At 38.9% G+C, this 17,645-nt stretch overlaps 1 protein-coding gene across 2 annotated transcripts in view; it reads right to left on the bottom strand.

The window, feature by feature from the left end:
* Positions 1–630: 630 nt before the first annotated feature.
* The window catches only part of LOC149088826 (uncharacterized protein C9orf85 homolog), a 165,797-nt gene continuing 148,782 nt past the window's right edge, over positions 631–17,645 (bottom strand). Inside the window, exons 1-3 of one of the 2 annotated variants that reach the window (XM_089253156.1) lie at positions 3,214–3,396; positions 2,632–2,855; positions 631–873 (exon numbers count right to left, since the gene is read on the bottom strand). In XM_089253156.1, the coding sequence (XP_089109282.1) occupies positions 711–873; positions 2,632–2,840 (372 nt within the window). In that variant the 5' untranslated portion in view covers positions 2,841–2,855; positions 3,214–3,396 and the 3' untranslated portion in view covers positions 631–710. Of the gene's footprint in view, positions 874–2,631; positions 2,856–3,213; positions 3,397–17,645 lie in introns of those variants that run through there. The other variant, XM_089253162.1, reaches the window with a different exon arrangement.

Genomic DNA, 17,645 nt, shown 5'->3' with positions numbered 1-17,645 from the left:
TTCAATGCTTTGAAGTGGTTCTTCATTAGACTATTTGAGGGCAGCGGATAAATGTTGACTGAGGCAAAGGTTTAGGAATCACTAAGTTGTCTGGTGAAACTGTTGCAGACATTAATGGTCCTAGGGTTCACAAAGACTGAGCGACATTGACATAAACAAAACAATGGTTATGCCGATCCCTCTTTATTTGAGCGGTTCCAGCAATGATAAAAACTAGCACTACCTATAGCTGGAGATAGCCATTTAGCTATAAATGGTGCTGACAGAACAGACTTTCTTGGAATAGTACAGTAGTACTCCATATCCAGACTGTTTCTGAAAGAGAATTTCTGATCCTATAAAACTTATGATTAATATGATAAATATCATATGAGAAAAATTATATTCTTGTTGAAAATGTGTTACGTCAAATATTTGTGAATATTGGAATTTGTTATAAGCGATATTTTTAACATTGTTCTGGTATTGCAGGTTCATTCTGGGATGCAAAAACTGTTTTGTTCTAACTGATACTTCATAGTATTCGATTTCGTAATAAGTGGGCTGGGCTGTATTTAACATTTTCTATTAATAAACAATAGTTTGCAATAAAATTGGTAAAAATAATGGCGTTAAAAAAAAATTCTGTCAGCAAGTTTACATTTTTTTATATAAATAACACAATAAATACAGATTTCAAACACATCAACGTAACATTTATGCAAGTAAGTTCATTGCATCTTCATTGTAATTTCATCATTTGAATCTTGCGTCTTCGTATCCTCATCGTTTTCTTGAGACTTGCCACATTTGGCACACAGATCATTTTCATCTGCGCAGGATGAGCAGATGGTGTGGTAAGCTTTGGTGACTGTTTTATTCTCGCATTTGACGCTAAGTATGAAACAAAATAAGAATTGATATTTTAGTAATAGTCTACATGGCCCCTAGGTTTTTGTTTCGAAAAATCTTGACTTCCTATTCAAGCTATGTTCTACCTAACCTATTGAAAATTTCATTGTTAAATAACAATGTTCCACAAGGAAACTATTAAGACTTGGTTTTTTTAATAGTAGCATTCACTAAAAGATAAATTTCGCAAAGTATGGGCCGTATATATCATTACATGCAAAAAAGTACTTGAGTATTAACAGTGCCAGGAAAATGAACTGTCAGTTTATGCATACCAGCCATAATGTGAGCGCCAGAGTGGTGCAGTGGTGAGATGCTCGTCTTCCACTATGGAAGTTACCATCAACGTCCATGATTTTGAATCCGAGCAAAGAACATCGGAAACAAATTCTTTACCTACCGAGCCTGTGGTGCCACCAATAGATGGTGAATTCATTTCCCGCCCGACTCCACTGGTTGGAAATTGCAGTATGACAATATATGACTTAAAGGCCAGTCGTAGTCCAGGCTCTGTCCCTGGTGGGATGTAAGCCATTTACCCGGAAGGGTTGGACCACGCTGGAGAGGGCCAGCCACGCCGGACCAGAGGGCCTGGAATCCAAGCCCCCCGGTCCGGCGCCACAATATATGACTGGAATTGGTGTGCGGTAAAGTAGCCATAATGTGAATTATGGTAACTTTTTTTTTCTGTGGAAAAACAGCATAGTCTGCCTTTCTCTCATGTTGGAAACCGGGCAAGGATAATGCGTAAACACTACAAGGAACTGAGCACTGCCAGGCTCCGTCACTTACGTGATATAAGCTTATTACCATGGAGAGTGTGGTCATGCCAGAGAAAATTCTGAGTTACAAGGAGAAAAATAACAATAATTGGGGTCCCTATAATGGGACCTAAAGGACCTCATGTACATTCAGATTCAATTTCAAAAAGTGTGGGCAGACAAATACGAAAATAATCAGGTTATAGAAGGAGTTTGGGGGGGGATCTCCATATTTTAGGGTGCCTAGAAGACCCTTTGACAATGTGCATTCAAATGCAGGATTCAAAGAAGCGTGTACCTATATGAACAATTATTTATTCAGGAAACTTAAGGCAGTTTTTCAGTTGTAACTTGGCGCCTCGGAGGAGCAGCTCAAGAAAAAAATCTGCACCTGTGTGGACCTATTTTCAGCACCCAACAATGCTTTTTTTTGGTCAAAAAGCTTTATTTCACCCTTTCAACTCTGATTTGGTGCCCTTCTAGAGCGGCAACAACTACACATGGAATTCGCAAGCTCTTGTTTATATCAAGGAAAAAAATTAATTAGTGGAATGTGCAGTAGTATGATTAGGGCAATGGCCGATATCATTGTAAGGCAATGTGGTGAAAATTAGGTTTGAGGCCTTTGGCGAAGAGGCTATAGTCAACTAAGCATGTTGCTACCCAGTGGGAAGCCAGGATTGGCTTCGGTGTTCTGATTTGGTATCAGTGGTGTGGTACTCTGCTCTGTTATGCATGAACTTGTGAGTTTTTTTTTTAAAATACTCTTTCCCCCCTCCTCAAACAAGACCAACTATGGACAAAACTGTGGATCCACATAACAAAAAACCCTCGTTTCAGTAACTCTAAAGTTTGCAAATAATTTGGCAATCATGTTGATGTAATATGGCGTGTAGGGATACATATATTGAACACATTAGTGTTGCATTTGAATAATATATGCCTTATAATACGCAATTGATTCTGTTTATAAACTCACCATTTCTTTGGCTGCGTGAGAGGCTTGTATTTCTTGTAGGTGATTTTCCATTCGATTATGGACGCGCAACGGCCACAAAGAGACGGCATTTCCATGTTGTTCATTTGTTTTGTTTTCTTGGTCCTATTGTATTTATCGTTCTTGAACTTCTCAGAGTTCTGGTGTCTCTGTGGCCTCGTCCGACCAATGTTCCCTTTCTGACTGCTCATGTCCACTCAGGAAATCTATAGCAAAAAATAAATCAATAAAACATGTTCATGTTGAGATCAGCATGTTGAAAGCAATATATAGCATACAAAAAAAGCTAACTTTACATTAAAAAAACAGGGCTGATAAGGGGCCATTCAAGTATTACTTAAGCAGATTTTCAGCCAATTTTGACCCCCCCCCCCCTTGTCAGCAAAACACTGACCCCCCACTTTCATATCTTCAAAAAGGGGTGGTTGATGACGTAAGCAACCTTCAAACCCCTCTTCCGCCTTGTCAGCAAATCCGAAACCCCCTCGATGCTGACGTAATACTTGAATGACCCCTAACAAACTTCAATAGCGCTAAAACTGTTTTCCCTTGTCATTCACTCACGTGTCCAGCAGGATTGTTTACACTTTTGTTTACGTTTTGAAACACAATTTGATTTTGGACAGTTTCAAGTGAAATGGTCTTTCCATCATATTCTGAAATACGAAAAGAATTTTTAAAAAATCAGAAATTGTTCTATAATAATTATGGGTAGGCGTGGCCATTTATCAGTCTGATTGTAATTGTTACACATCCAAACATAACTAAAAATGAACTCGCTGCCTGTTAACAAATGGTAGAAATTTTCTAAATCCGAGGAAGCACCTAGTGACGAATATCCGAACTCGAGGTTCTCAAGCTTGTCAATAGATGACACTACCAGTGCTAATATTAGTGAGTGATAAAATGCCTGTCCCGTTTTTCATGAAAACGTAATTTTTATGTTTTTTGTTTCAATTCTGATCCAGAACCGTCTTAAGGTAGTGTCGGGGGGGGGGGGGTTAACTGCCCGAGCGGCAGTCTTTTAGGTGTGTTAACAAAGAACACCATTATATAAAACTATCGAATTTTAAAGTTGTGGGGGGCTACAAAAAACCAGTTTCGGCCCTGCTTAGGGGTAAGACGTCTTCATGTACAGGGGGTAAATGAAGGCGTATAAAGGGGTTCTACTTAGGGGTCATTCAAGTATAACGTCAGCATCGAGGGAGGAGGGGCTTTCGGATTTGCTGACTTCTGATGACGTGGGGGGGGGGGGGGTGTTTGAAGGTTGCTTACGTCATCAACCAGCTTTTTTTGAAGATATGAAATATTCTAAGCTGCTGACGAAATTTCGCCGGGGTGGGGGGTAAAAAAATGGCTAAAAATCTGCTGACGTAATACTTGAATGGCCCCTTATAGCATTGGGCCCGTCCGAGCACCTCACAAAAATGAGAACCGGTTGAAATTCCTCAATACGGAAATCCTTGAGGACGGGGGAGTACGCAGGACCGATCTTTGGGGGTGGGGGGGAGAGGCAAAATTTTTTTAAAGACATTTTGAGTTTTACCACCCTTCAAAAATAATTGCCCCCCTCCCCCAGCGCACGCCTCTGCCTAAGGACCAAAGACCACAGAAATTATTTCGTCGATGCATGAGTATTACCTTCGCTATAATAATAATTTAAGTGAAGAAAGAACTTCAAGTAAAGCTGAACTCAAATACAGTAGACTACACAGTGTGAGTACGTGGGCGGGAATGGGGGGTGGGGCGGGAGTGTGCATCACCTACTATTAGCCTTTTTGCACTCAACTCAAAATGGGGGGGGGGGGACAGGTGAACCACTTTAACACAATTAGACGCAGAAAATTTAATAGTATTTAAAAATTGGAGAAATTTGTTTTCTTTTTTTTTTTTTGGAAAATTTGCATGCACCAACCCCCCTTAATTGATTAAGCAACTGTCAGGGCCCCTGGCCTCTTTACAAGAAAAGGTTGACAGGCGCTGCAAAAAATATAGGCAGTGTTATTCGATTTTTTTTTTGAATAGTAATTTCACACACCTTTCAACAATTTTAAGGGATAGTTTTGTGAATAGAGTAGAGTATTAATTTTACGAAAAACAGAAATAAAACTCCATTAAAAAAATTACCTAAAATCTGAAGGAGTATTTTTCACTCCTCAACGAAATTTGGAGGAGTGAAATCAAATTTCGATGCGTGAATCAAGCATGTGGGTGCGTATTGGAGAATACTGCATGAAGGTGTGTGCTGTGAATATAATTGTTATTTTCTTCACATTATAAATTTACTGTAGAGATGTCTGTAAAAAATCTCTGGCCTCTAAGGGATGTACCGAAGATCCCAATTCAAGGGCCATGACCACTACCTCCTATATACCTCCTTTATATAGGAGGTAGTGCCATGACTCCCTTTAGTTCCTGTAAACATCCCTTTAAACTGAAATTATTGGGGGGGAAAATGAGACAAAATGAAACAGAGCTGGATTTTAACGGAGAAACAGTGATTTTTGAGAAGGAATTTCGAAAAATTCCAACTCTGGATTATCACCGAAAATTCAAATTATCTGGATTCTAACTATACAAGACCGTGCGTATTTTCTTTAAAGAAATATGGTTAGTCTACATATTCGCAATCGTTGTGGGGTTTTATTACCTTGTTAGTTTGACAGAGAAATGAGTCACGTGATTACATTAAATTTACTTTCATTTTAAACAATCGTATAAGCAATGGCTTAAAGCCGTAGGCGACGGAATTCACATTTTAACATGATGAATCGATGGATGAAAATTGGATACAAATACGCTTGGCAGAGCCTCATTTATTTTGAGGCTGTCAAATAAGTTCTGCGAACCACATAATCAGATCCTATCGCACCTGTGAATTCAAAACCCCGCGTGACTACGCTCGAAACCGCGCGCCAGGACCAAGAAATACCTGTCACCAGAAATTGTTCCATTCCGGTACGTGTTAATGGGTTTTAGCGACAATAAAATTTTGGGTTTCACAGCTGGCAACGGAGCAAAAGGCAATGGGATTTATGCTAGACCTGGCACGAGTATCATTCCGATCATAAAGGCTGAAATTTTCAGAGCGAGGAAAGCAAAAGGCGTAATGGGACGAGCTCCTTTGCGGTCTTTTACGGAACTCAAGTGATTGTTCGGACATTAATGTGTTTGTACTAATCTCCAAAACTCCACCTGTCTTCCAAATTGACAGGTTGGTTTCCTGTAACTTTCAAGTGTATTGCGTAAGGACCACCTTTACGAGGCACGGGGGCCCGCTCCCAAAAATAATCGTGGAGCCCTTTAATGGGATGAGTAATTTTTGCTAATTCGTTATACGGTATATATTTGCAATATATACTTTGTTGGCAATTGCCAAAAATGTTTTTTTTTTCTTTTCAATTTCATAATTGCAAGCGTGCCCCCCCCCAAAAAGCTGGGACTGACGCTGCCGTACCAATTGCAGCCCCCACCCCCCACCGCAATTTGCATGAATTACTGTAATTGGAGTTTTCTTGAATTACATTTAGCTTTAGAATCAAAATCAAGTTCAAAAAATTCTCAAATTTATCGCCAGGAGGCTGTTGACATGGTGTTGTTATCTGATAAAACACGTCCAGTTTATTACATCTTTTATTTCATTGCTCTATTGTTTCCGTTCAAGAGATATCAGGGGTTAACCGCATGCATATGAGTAATCCATTTTGTTCGGATAATACGTTATTTGGATAATTAATTGATGCGCGTGGGAAATTTCGAAAACCATTGTTATAATGTAAACAAATCAACTTCAATGTCATATTCAAACATTGTTGTTAGATGACCTTGCTTAAGGTCATCAAGAAATCCTTGTTGTTGACACAATGATGTTTGTTTACAAACACAACTACCACTTAACCATACATGCACCTCGTACACATTCCTCTGCGGAATTTCTAACGAATCGATACATGTCGGAACGTATGCGCTGAATGTATGTGTGCCCCCCCCCCCTCCCGCAACGTATTTATGTTGTGAGAGATACGCTTATTTCGTGTTCTTGCTGGTGCACAGCAATCTGTCTTCCATATTTTGAAGTGAAGATGGTATATGCTTAAATTTCATGTTATGAAAGTACCATGCTGTAGGTTTGCCTTCCGCAGAAAGACTTTTAAAAATGAAGGACTATCTCGAATTCCCCACCTTGAAACTGAAAAGGGTAGGAAAACTAACTTCAACTATCACTGTGCGGTCAACGGGGTTCGAACCTGGATCCTCAGGTTTAGAATCCAACACAATGACCACACAGCGGCAACATCATCGAACTAGAAAATGTGCTGCGACCTATCAAATAAAAACACAACTGTTATAATTCTTCGATTGCAGTTGGCAACCGGTTTTTTGATTAATGTGCCACATGAGAAAAATCAATATGACTTGGTTTTGATATGATATGATATATCAGTATGATATATTGACAAATCTATATATATAAAATTGATTTTCTGTCTGTCTGTGTGTGTGTATGTTCTCTATACAAATCTACAATTTTAGATCGATCGTCGCCAAATTTTGCATATATAGGACCCGACTTGAACGATAGGCTACTTTAAAATTTCGTCAGAGTAGGGCAAATGCCCCAAATGGGCAAAAAACGTTCCGGCAACAATGGTTTTTGGGCCTCAACAATCACTTTCCGAACGTTTACTTTGGTTACCGTGGTTCCCTAGCGATGAGTTTCAGACGTGTTTATGTCTTTACAATGGTTTGTCACTTCTTTAATGCTGCCAGTTATGTATAATAGTTTATGCCTTTATAATGGTTTGCCACATTTTCAATACTCTCAGTAATGAGGCTTTTTGAATAGACGTCATAATCATCACCATCATCGCTTTGAGGGTCAGGAAAAGGGTGATCCTCATAGAAATCACTATTAAAATTGCCGATTTAACTGCATAAATACGGAAATTTAGTGGGGGGGGGGGGGGGAGATTCCTGCCACATCAATAATTTCAAAAATTAAATTGAATTCTCGATTTTTGAAATATGGAATTCACTTGGAGATACGAAGCCCAGAAAATTAAAAATATGAATAATTTGCCGGATCTACTTTTGAGTTTGATATCCATGTAATAACATTGATTTCAACTTTTTATTTATATCTTCTCAAGCATGAAAATTAATGTCTCCGTATTGTCTTTTGATATTTATTTGCATAAATTCATATAGTTTAGGATGTTTTTAAAATTAGTTTTGGGCCCCGTAAAATGCATCGAAAAAATTCCACAGCTTTAATTAAGCATTTTTGGAAGCTGAAACAGGCAGAGATGGATAACTTGAAGTTCAGGGGGAGGGAATCGAAATACCTAACACCCATAAAAAAAAGGGGGGGGCGCTATTCATTTCTACGTTTCTTTAAATTAAGATTTGTTTATTTCATGAGTCGCGCAGGACGTCGCCATATTGGTTAACTTAGACACGGTTTGCATGTCCCTCAAAGAAGGAGGGAGATATCAAGTGATCCAAAAAAAGCCTCATTGAAGAAAACCCGGGCAACGCCGGGTATTATAGCTAGTAATTTATAAACAACGATGCAATAAAACAATTCTTTGGCGGACACTCTCTCTCTCGTGGGGCAAAAAAAATTGTCCTCCTCCTCCTCAGAGGAGGTTTCGGTTTAAATTGTATTATATAGTATTAACAAAATAACTGAAATGCTTCTTTATTTGAATATGGATGAAATTCTGACAATTGGTTGCTAATCTTTCCTATAAGCAATAGAACAATCTCACTTAACCTAGCAGTCGTCCGACCGAGAGCATACTATGTGGACACGCAGACTTCGCTGAAACGCCTACGTACTCTGTCGCCGGTTCCTGCCCCGTCGGGCTTTCGAGCGTACGCGTACAGGGGATTATCCAGAGGACGAGGTACTCAACCAAGCGATAGATGATGTGGAACAGGAGACGATCATACAAGACCACAACACGATATCACCTTGGGAACTATCATCGGATTAAAGCACAACCTTCTGTACCCAACTAGAAGCTTGGTCAGCTGGTGCAAGCACGCATTTTGGCATCCCCTTGTAATGAGGAGAGGTTAAAGTGTGAAATTTGCACCCCCTCTGGTCCAGTGCCCAGGGCAGCAGACCCGCCTGCTCCCCCCCCCCCTCCTAGCTGTGGCCCTGTCCGCACGTATGTGACGCTCTCAAAATCAATCTAGTCATACACTCTGACTTTTGGCATGGACTCTGCACAATCTGAATCTCCATGTAAACTACTTACATATTATGAACGTGTCTCTCAACGGCTACCTACTGATAAAGAACTTCTCGGTCCCATGGCAAACACCTGGGACCAGTACAGATCCTAAAGACTTGTGTCATGGTCAGCATACTTCAAATACTCTAACTACGACATATACCGGCAAGTTGTAGACGACGGAAACAAACTCGTCGGCAGTATAGCCACAAGAGTAAGGGCCTAATCCTTATCAAATCGCTTTAGTCAGCACCACATTACTATAGACTGTCACCAGGCACTCCAGCCCTATCAAGTATGTGCTATGGGATAAAGACGGCGCCATATCTAAAGCAACAATGTAATACAGCGACGAAGAAGCACTGTTCTCCAAATGGCAACTCCACTCTAAAAGACCTTTCAAGTATCTCATCACCGTATCCGTAAATCTCATTGGATTAATGATTATTTTACGGATTTGAAGACTGGTAGCAAAAGAATGGATGACATCATCGGTACACCTGAACATTTGCCTACACCTAACGGCCAAGCTGATATGGTAGAAAAAGACAATGAAAAAAAAAAGTGTTAGTTGTTTAAAAGACAGTTGAGAAACTAACCCCTTTGAACTCCGTGATCCCCCCATTTAAACTGCAAGACTTTCAATCCCCACCCATTCAATCAGAAGCCGCCACGTCACACCAACATCTACACGTCACTTGTTCCACGTCACAACGACGAGGTTGATTGATCCGCGTCTCCAGCCAAAGCATCAATAGATAACGGCGTTCCAAGTAGGTCGTTTTGTCTCCTTGCTTGCCGCCACCTGCACTGATGATGTTCACCGCAGTAGCGGTAGTGGATGAAACGTCTACTTTCAAAAAGCCTCGAGCACGACACAACAGCTCGAAAATTCTATTACAAACTCCTGGCAGCGAAAGCCTGCTTTCTCTTTTTTTTTTAACTTGCTCCACATGTAACATCAACATTGCACGCTAAGTTACTCGATGGTAAACTTTATAAGAAAGCCGTGTTTTCATCAAAATTTTAGAGACCATATTTTTTCGAATGAAGCCTTAATGAAAAATTACGATCCAGGTGAAATTTCGTGAATAGAATAGGCGTTTTCAGGACAGTTTTGAGATTGAAATGACGGTTTTTGTTTCTCTTTTCTTCGAAATTTGGAAAGTAATTCAGTATTCATTTCAAAAACATCTTCGTTCATTATGCTAAATATTTTCGATCTCATCAGAATCATTTATAACGCAATATAATGATTTTGAAGTTATTTTAAGCACCTTCATATGATCTTCTAGGAAGAAAGTGAAGAAATATGACAAGTAAGAAATGAGGAGTATTAAAAGGGCGTTATCCAATCATCTCCACGGCCTATCGCAACCACGGCTGTCTTCATCATTTATTCAGTTAAATGGACTCGAACTACGAGAAAAATTTACATAATTTCAAGTAAAACATTTTCTTTTCATGTACGGGGATCGATGCATCCAATTTACATGATGAATGAAAAAAAAAAACAATCATCCTGAATGATTGTCCTGAAACCAATGATCTTATTACGATTGTCTGTAGATTACACTCAGTGAATAGGATTAAACAGGGTGATTACTTAATTCCCCTTGACGCATTTTACTGGCGAACCGTTCATCCAAGAGGCATACTTTCAACTAGAAAAATCATCCAAATAACGTATAGAACTTAGATACGTCATTCATGTTGCAAGGGGTTGTACAGTTATTAAAATAACGAAATAATGCCTATCCTTAGGCGGAGGAGGGTCATGGAGCTCACTTAAATCATTGGGGGATAGATGTTAGATTTGGTACTTAGGAGATATTCACCGAAAACTCGGTTAAATACCCTATGATTCAATGGTTAGCATCATGATTATTTCAATTAAAGTCATATGGCATAGAGTTCTTGTACGTGTGTTTTTCTTTTGGTGACGGTCATAATCAGTGTTCTTGATTCACGACTATGGCCATAGCTGCCAATTTTGGAGAATAAGAATTCGGGAGCGCGGGGATCCAACTTCTCCGTACAAAAATAAACAGGAAAGGGATCTTTTGAAAACATTGTAAGAATTTTTCATTAGTAAAAGTGAAATCATAGGGATTTTTTCCCGTTGCAAAAACGTGACACCGTGCAAGCCATCGCCAATCATGGCAAACCAGTGTTAAATTGCCTGTCATTATTACTCTAAAAAAAAATCAAATCTCGCCAATCATTTATTTTCACGTTATAACAACTGAGCTAATAGTTTTTTTTATTTCGCCCACACACGTGTTATGTAATTCTCGGTAATATTCTCTTGCCTACGGTCTTTAGTAAGCGTGCCTCAGTCGGAAATTAAACACACGTGCGAGTGTAAATATAGCATACGAAACTAGATGTACCAATAGCAGTGATGCGTATGTACTTGAAGTTTTTTTTTAAAATTCTGCTTGTGGAAAAAAGAAACGTGGGCTGATTGCATTATTGAACGTGATTTGGGGGGGGGGGGGGTGCCTAGCTCATGAACAAGAGCCACTACTTGTCGAAGAGATGTTGTACTTGGGGAAGACCATGGACTGGGGGTGCATGAGGATGACATTCAAGAGCTAATATTGAAAAATGTCTAGAAGTTAACGGTAGATGAAGTGATGGATCGCTTTTGCACGCACCAGCATGAGTTTATGGACGGTGTCTCGTCTGTGGAAGAGAGAGGTAACGAATATTCCCCCCCTCCCCCCCATAAAATGAGATTAGAGAGCTGTGTAGAATGTGAGGATCTGTGCAAAGCTCTGTATAAACGAACCACCCAAATAAAGGTGTAGCAATGTGCCTGCAACGAATCTCTCCAAAGAACACTGAAATTTAGCATTTCCCAGAAATCCCAAAAAAGAGGCGAATGTGTCATTGGATAAGGTTCTTGTTGAAAGTCACGCAGAAAGATTAAGTTTGAACAACAGCTAGTCTGAAAATCGTCCTAAAACCTAAACGATAGTCCTTTCTTTCTGGTCGTTTAGAGTAAATTAATTTCTAAACATTATCGTATTGTACGTTTATTTATGGCGTTATTTGTGTTATGTATATTTTATTGCATTATGTATAATTATTATTTTGTTTAATTATTGATTGAATGCCGTTTTTATTGGTCATTTTTATGTAAATGAATAATTGTGGAGCGAATTATCCGAGTTTCCATTATTTCCTACGGGGAAGTTTGATTCGAATGTCGAGCTATTCGGATAACGAGTATGTTGACGGAAGAATTAAGCTCGTTAACCGAAATTCCGCTGCACTTGTGACATCATTTCACAGATCAAAAACGAAATCAAGCGTATTTTTTTTAATTTCCTTTTCGGGTAAATTCTTTGAGAATAGATTTTTTTCCACCCAAAATGTAGGGACTTTTTGCAATCACTGGCAAAATTTGACAGGTATAGCATTTTTCGGGAGTCCGGAAGATTTATAAGAAATTCGGGAGCCTCCCGAAAAATCCGGGAGACTTGGAAGCTATGCTATGCCCGCTCCTTAGAAGAGAGTTCTTATGGAGTTCCTTTCAGTGAAATCATTGGAGTGTAATTTTTCAAATCACATGTTTTAGTCACTGGAGAAGAAACCATTAAACACGAAATAAAAAAAAATCGATTCGAGCTTTTATCCGAAAATTAAACAAAATCAGACTGTGCGTGTGACATCAAAATATTTGACTGACTACGTTATGGTGCAATCGAATCAGAGTATGGGAAAATTTTCCGTAATTTCAGAACAGAGATGATGCGCTGATGATGATGTGTGTGTGATGCTCATCACCAGTAGTGTACTTGCATGAAGCCAAAACAAACGAGGCATACCTGAACAAGAACCATAAAATATGGCATAGGACGGTCTCGTTCCTGCAAACAGAGAGATTTAATGAGTGCTTTTTTTTTACAATGGAGCTCATCAGAGGAAGAAACTTACGAAATGTCTACAAAACTGTGACACAAACCAATTTATATTTTCTTTTCAATGATACACACGCAAATGGACCGAAACTCGGATGCTTGCACGGGTGCACGCCTATAGCCATTCTCATCACAACTAGCCATGTTAGGGAGGCCACAAATTTTGTGGAAGACCCGGTCCAGAGAAAAATTCCAACTCACCCTCAAGAATATACCAATACGTAAACTCACCCCAGAGCCGTTTCCCGTAGACATAATTGCCTGATGGTACTTCACCCGTGAAGCCATTTTTTCCTCATTTCGTCGTATAATAAAGCAGATCGGTCTAGAAATCACTGCTCACAGCACACTATAACAAGTTGGCGTCCACCCAATGTCGGACGCCTTCAAGGCTTTATTCATATGTTTTCATTCAATTGCTGGGTTCTGTTTTGAAATATTTCCATTGTTAGGTTCTTTTCAACAGATCTTATCATTCACTGTTGAAAAAATTCAATTTTTAAAACATTGGCTTACTCAGACATGGATATCTGATCTGAGATGTAAATGTTTCGTGGGCCACGGTTTTTTAGATATAGCAGCTTTGGATGGTGCCAGTATGTGTATAGAAGGGATTGAGTTACAAACTGTAGTGTTTTAACCCCTCACAAACAGGCTTTGGCAAGAAATGCGGTCTCTATTAGAAATATCGGCGATAAATCTGGCAACCTTGTCCTAACTTGGCAACATGTTAGAAAAAGGAAGAAGGGAAAAGAAAAAAAAATAGAAGAAAGGGAAGAATAAAATAGAAAAGAAAATAGAAATATAATAGATAAGTCGATTTGAAAGTATACAGTAGATTTCTCTTTTAACCCCGCCCTTTGTGTTCTCTTTCGCTTTTATATGTATATAGCGGAAAGATATATTATACGTAAGAAAAAGAGTCACTAACAGAAGTATAGAAAGAAAGGAGAGGAAAAAAACTTCGGTTCATAGGGTTACAATAGAGCTTCGAGATGATGATAAGAGAGAAAACACAGAGAACTCGATCGAATTTATTCCACTGTTGTTTGGACGAAACATTTCGGCTGTGATCGTAAAGAGGTTGGAAAGATATCACCATAAGCGTAAAGTTATTGGAAATATCATGAGAGATTACAAACTATTTCGGGGGGGACCGGAACCAATATTTCCCCGTTTTATATGGGTGATGTCTCAAATACTTTCTTTTATTTATGTTTTTTAAACCGAGCACAACTCGGGTCTATCGACATGGGTGGCAAATACTGGGGGCGGGGGTCAACTTCAGTCTTCCGATAGGTATTGTGATCGACGGCAAATATTAGTTGGGAGAAGGGGGGGGGGGGCTCAAAACAAATACAATCGACGCAGTTGGCGATCTCCCTTTTGTGAGCAAAACAAAACGAGTCCCATGTTTTTGATTACACAATATTCATTTAGATATATATATTTCTATTCAAAAATCGGAGAAGAAAAGTTAAGAAAGAACAGCAAAAACAAACGGAAACACACAACACTGCTTTCCCTCATTTATGCTGCCCTTTCCCAACTTTTCTCAGATTTTTGAATTCGAATATCTCAGCGAATACTGCATTTAAAAACATTGAATCTCTTTTGTTAGACTCGAAGAAGACAGGGCAACAATTTTGTAACTGGAATTTAGAGGACGGGACACCGTATAAAAATTTAGATTTTTTTTTATTTTGTGACACACTGTAATTTCAGTCTCAAAAATGGTACAGAGTAATTTTTGATCCTATTTTGAGCATTTTTTTAAAATTGAAACCATACTTCTACGACAAACGGTTGATGAGATAGAGGCCGCATTAGCACTTAATGGACACCCTGTATACGAACTCAAACAAAGCCTAAACGATGAACTCGTTAAAAATATAAATGGAAATCCTCTCACGGAGAGAGAGAGAAAAAAGCTACAACCTGAAACGGCGTCTAAAATAAATAGCTCATGAAATTGCTTCTCCGGTCCTAGTTTTAAAGCTGGACATTAAAAACTTTATTATAACTTCGGAAGAAAATACATTTTACGATGAAAGACTCCCGTTAAGAGATATTTCTCTCAATCCCAGAAATAACTTTAGTACCAGTGGCAGTAAATCACAGAAACGGGAATTTTTCCTTTATCCATAATGGCGATATAATCGATTCCTATCCCCTATCAATAAGAAAGATCAGACACCCGTAAGCCGCACGAGGCCTAGACTAATGTTTGGAAAAAAACATTGAAGCCTATGGCGATCGTATAACCTGTATTTTACGAGACATTTTCCATATTTTGATGTATTTATGACCATCCCGATTTGTACAATAAAATATTGTCAAAATTTTCCCCCCATTTCTCTTTTTCAACGAAACTTAATTCTTAATTGAATATGTATATTTGAAATTAATTTTTATTTATTCAATATTGGTTGGCCGAGGCCTATACGAGGGAATGCGGAGGTGAAGTTCGACAGAGACGATTGATGTTACAAAGGAAATCAGAAACTGATGTGCAATCAATAATGTTGGACGGCAGTTATTCCAATCGGTTATTGTTCGAGGAAAGAAATTTGAAACAATCTGTGGATGCAAATATGGGTTTCAATTTTTGTGAATGGTTAATTCTTTTTGAAAAGTATGAAGCTGGAGTTGGAAAATTCGAAGTGTCGATGTGAAAATGGCCGCGAAGGGTTTTGGAAAGGAAAGATAATCGAGAGATATTATATCTACGGGTAAAAAGCGGTTTCATATTGAATTGGCGATTGAGTTCAGTGACGGAGGCAGAAGATGACCAACAGTTATGAATGAAGCGGGCGGATTTATTTTGAATAGGTTCTAGTTTGTCTATATTGGAAAGAGTATGTAGGTCCCAGATTTCACAACCACATGAAGGATGTAGGTTTGGAAGCAGAGATGTCTGAGGTGACGGGTGGAGTTTTTTGAGGTTCCGACGAAGAAAAAAAAGAGTTTTTGGAGCCACTTATGAAAGACGTAATCCACATGGAGATTCCAACGGAGGTCGGCAGAAATAATTACACCCAGATATTCATAATTAGAAACTTCGGTGATTATAGAGTTATTGATAGTGTAAGAAAAATCGAAGGGAAGTTTATTGCGAGTAATTTTCATAACGACTGTTTTTTGAAGAATTGAGTGGGTAATTGCCAGGACTAGCACCATTCAAAGACAATGTTGAGGTTATTTTGGAGAGATGCTTGGTCGGATTCGTTGTGCAGTGTTTGGTAGATGACGCAATCGTCCGCAAAGAGTCTGATATGGCAATTTATGGAATTAGGGAGATCGTTAATATAAATCAATAAATAAAAAACAATAATGGTGAGAGGATTATTATATTTAATGTAAATTAAATTTCGCGGCAAAATATGAGTAAATATTCGTCGATTTAGCATATGAAATAACATGTTCTGACTGACTGATTCATCATCGAAAAGCCAAAACCGCCAAAACCAAATTCATGAAATTTGGTCAGAAGTTTTGTTTCATGACTTAAACGTTAACTAAGAAGGGGTTTTACGAAGTTCGACTCCCGTACGGAGGTAAAAACGGGGAAATCACTGAATCTATAGTCACCTAAGTTTTATTTCATGTCGTAAAGGCAAACTAAGGAGGGTTTTCTTTTTTGCAATCCGAGCTTTAAGGGGGTCATAAGGGAAGGGGGATGCAAAGGCAGCATTCATGAAATTTTGGTCGGTAGTTTTCTTCCGTGACGTAAAGACTACGAAGGGTTTTGATCCCAAAGGGGGTGGAGAAGATCATATGGAGAAATCACCGGAGCCGAAACCGCTGAAGCTATAAATATGATATTTAGTGAGTACTTTTGTATTATAATGTTACTCACAGAGTAAGGTTTATTCAGAATTCAACTCCCTAAAGGTGGGAAGGGCGGGGGCGGGGTTTCGAAGGTTATATGAAGCAATCATCAAGAAGCCGAAATTGCTGAAGTCATAAACGTGAAATTTAGTCAGTATTATATTTTATTACGTAGATATACTCAACTAAGATGGGATTTTTGAAAATTCATCCCCCAGGAGGTGAGAGGTTGTCATAGGGGTTCAAATACTATATGGGGGGGGGGGAATCATCGCCGAGCGATTTTCAGATTACCAAATTCATGCTAGGGAAGCCGCGGGTAACAGCTTGTCTCACATAATATATGTCATGCTTCAGCGTTTTTTGTCTTTTTTCGCCCTGAAATACTTTTTAGTTCATTACGATTTGCAGTAGCTCTATATTTTCCGCCTACTGGCGATTTCAGCTATGAACAGAATTCTTTCCCCCCCCCCCCCCACCACTTTTTTGGTTAATGTTGGTGATGTCGCTGCACATATTTGTTGTCAAAAAATGATAAACGCAGGGTGATTATAATTAAAGTTCCCATATTCTGAGTAGTTTTTCCTCGGGAACTGCTTATCCGAATACAGCCAAATTTCTAGAATATCATAATGAGACCATGGGAGAGAGATTTATGAAATAGTAATTAAAAAATAGTTCAAATTTTGACCACCAGGTGAAAAAGTGACATTTATTTTAATTTAATTGTCTTTTTATTTTATGGACCATACAGCGTATGCACCAAGTTTCAATGGAATACGTCCGACGCCAGAACGGGCGCTACATAGATCGGAGTGGTGTCAGTATGCTGAAACTACTCAGCCATATATAGCACCCGTTCTGAAGGGGGGGGGGGGCGCATTCCATTTAAAATTTGTATAAATGCAATATGAACCATGGGAAACAGTGAAATGCAATAAAAAGCTCCATTTTTACACCTGGTGGTGGAAAATTGAACTTTTTTTTATTTCAT

The sequence above is a fragment of the Pholcus phalangioides genome, unplaced genomic scaffold (assembly GCF_987345545.1).
Source record: "Pholcus phalangioides strain wild (caught in Gottingen) unplaced genomic scaffold, Ppha-v1.0 ptg000003l_1, whole genome shotgun sequence".
Classification (NCBI taxonomy): domain Eukaryota; kingdom Metazoa; phylum Arthropoda; class Arachnida; order Araneae; family Pholcidae; genus Pholcus; species Pholcus phalangioides.
This window is presented reverse-complemented; position numbering and strand designations above follow the sequence as displayed.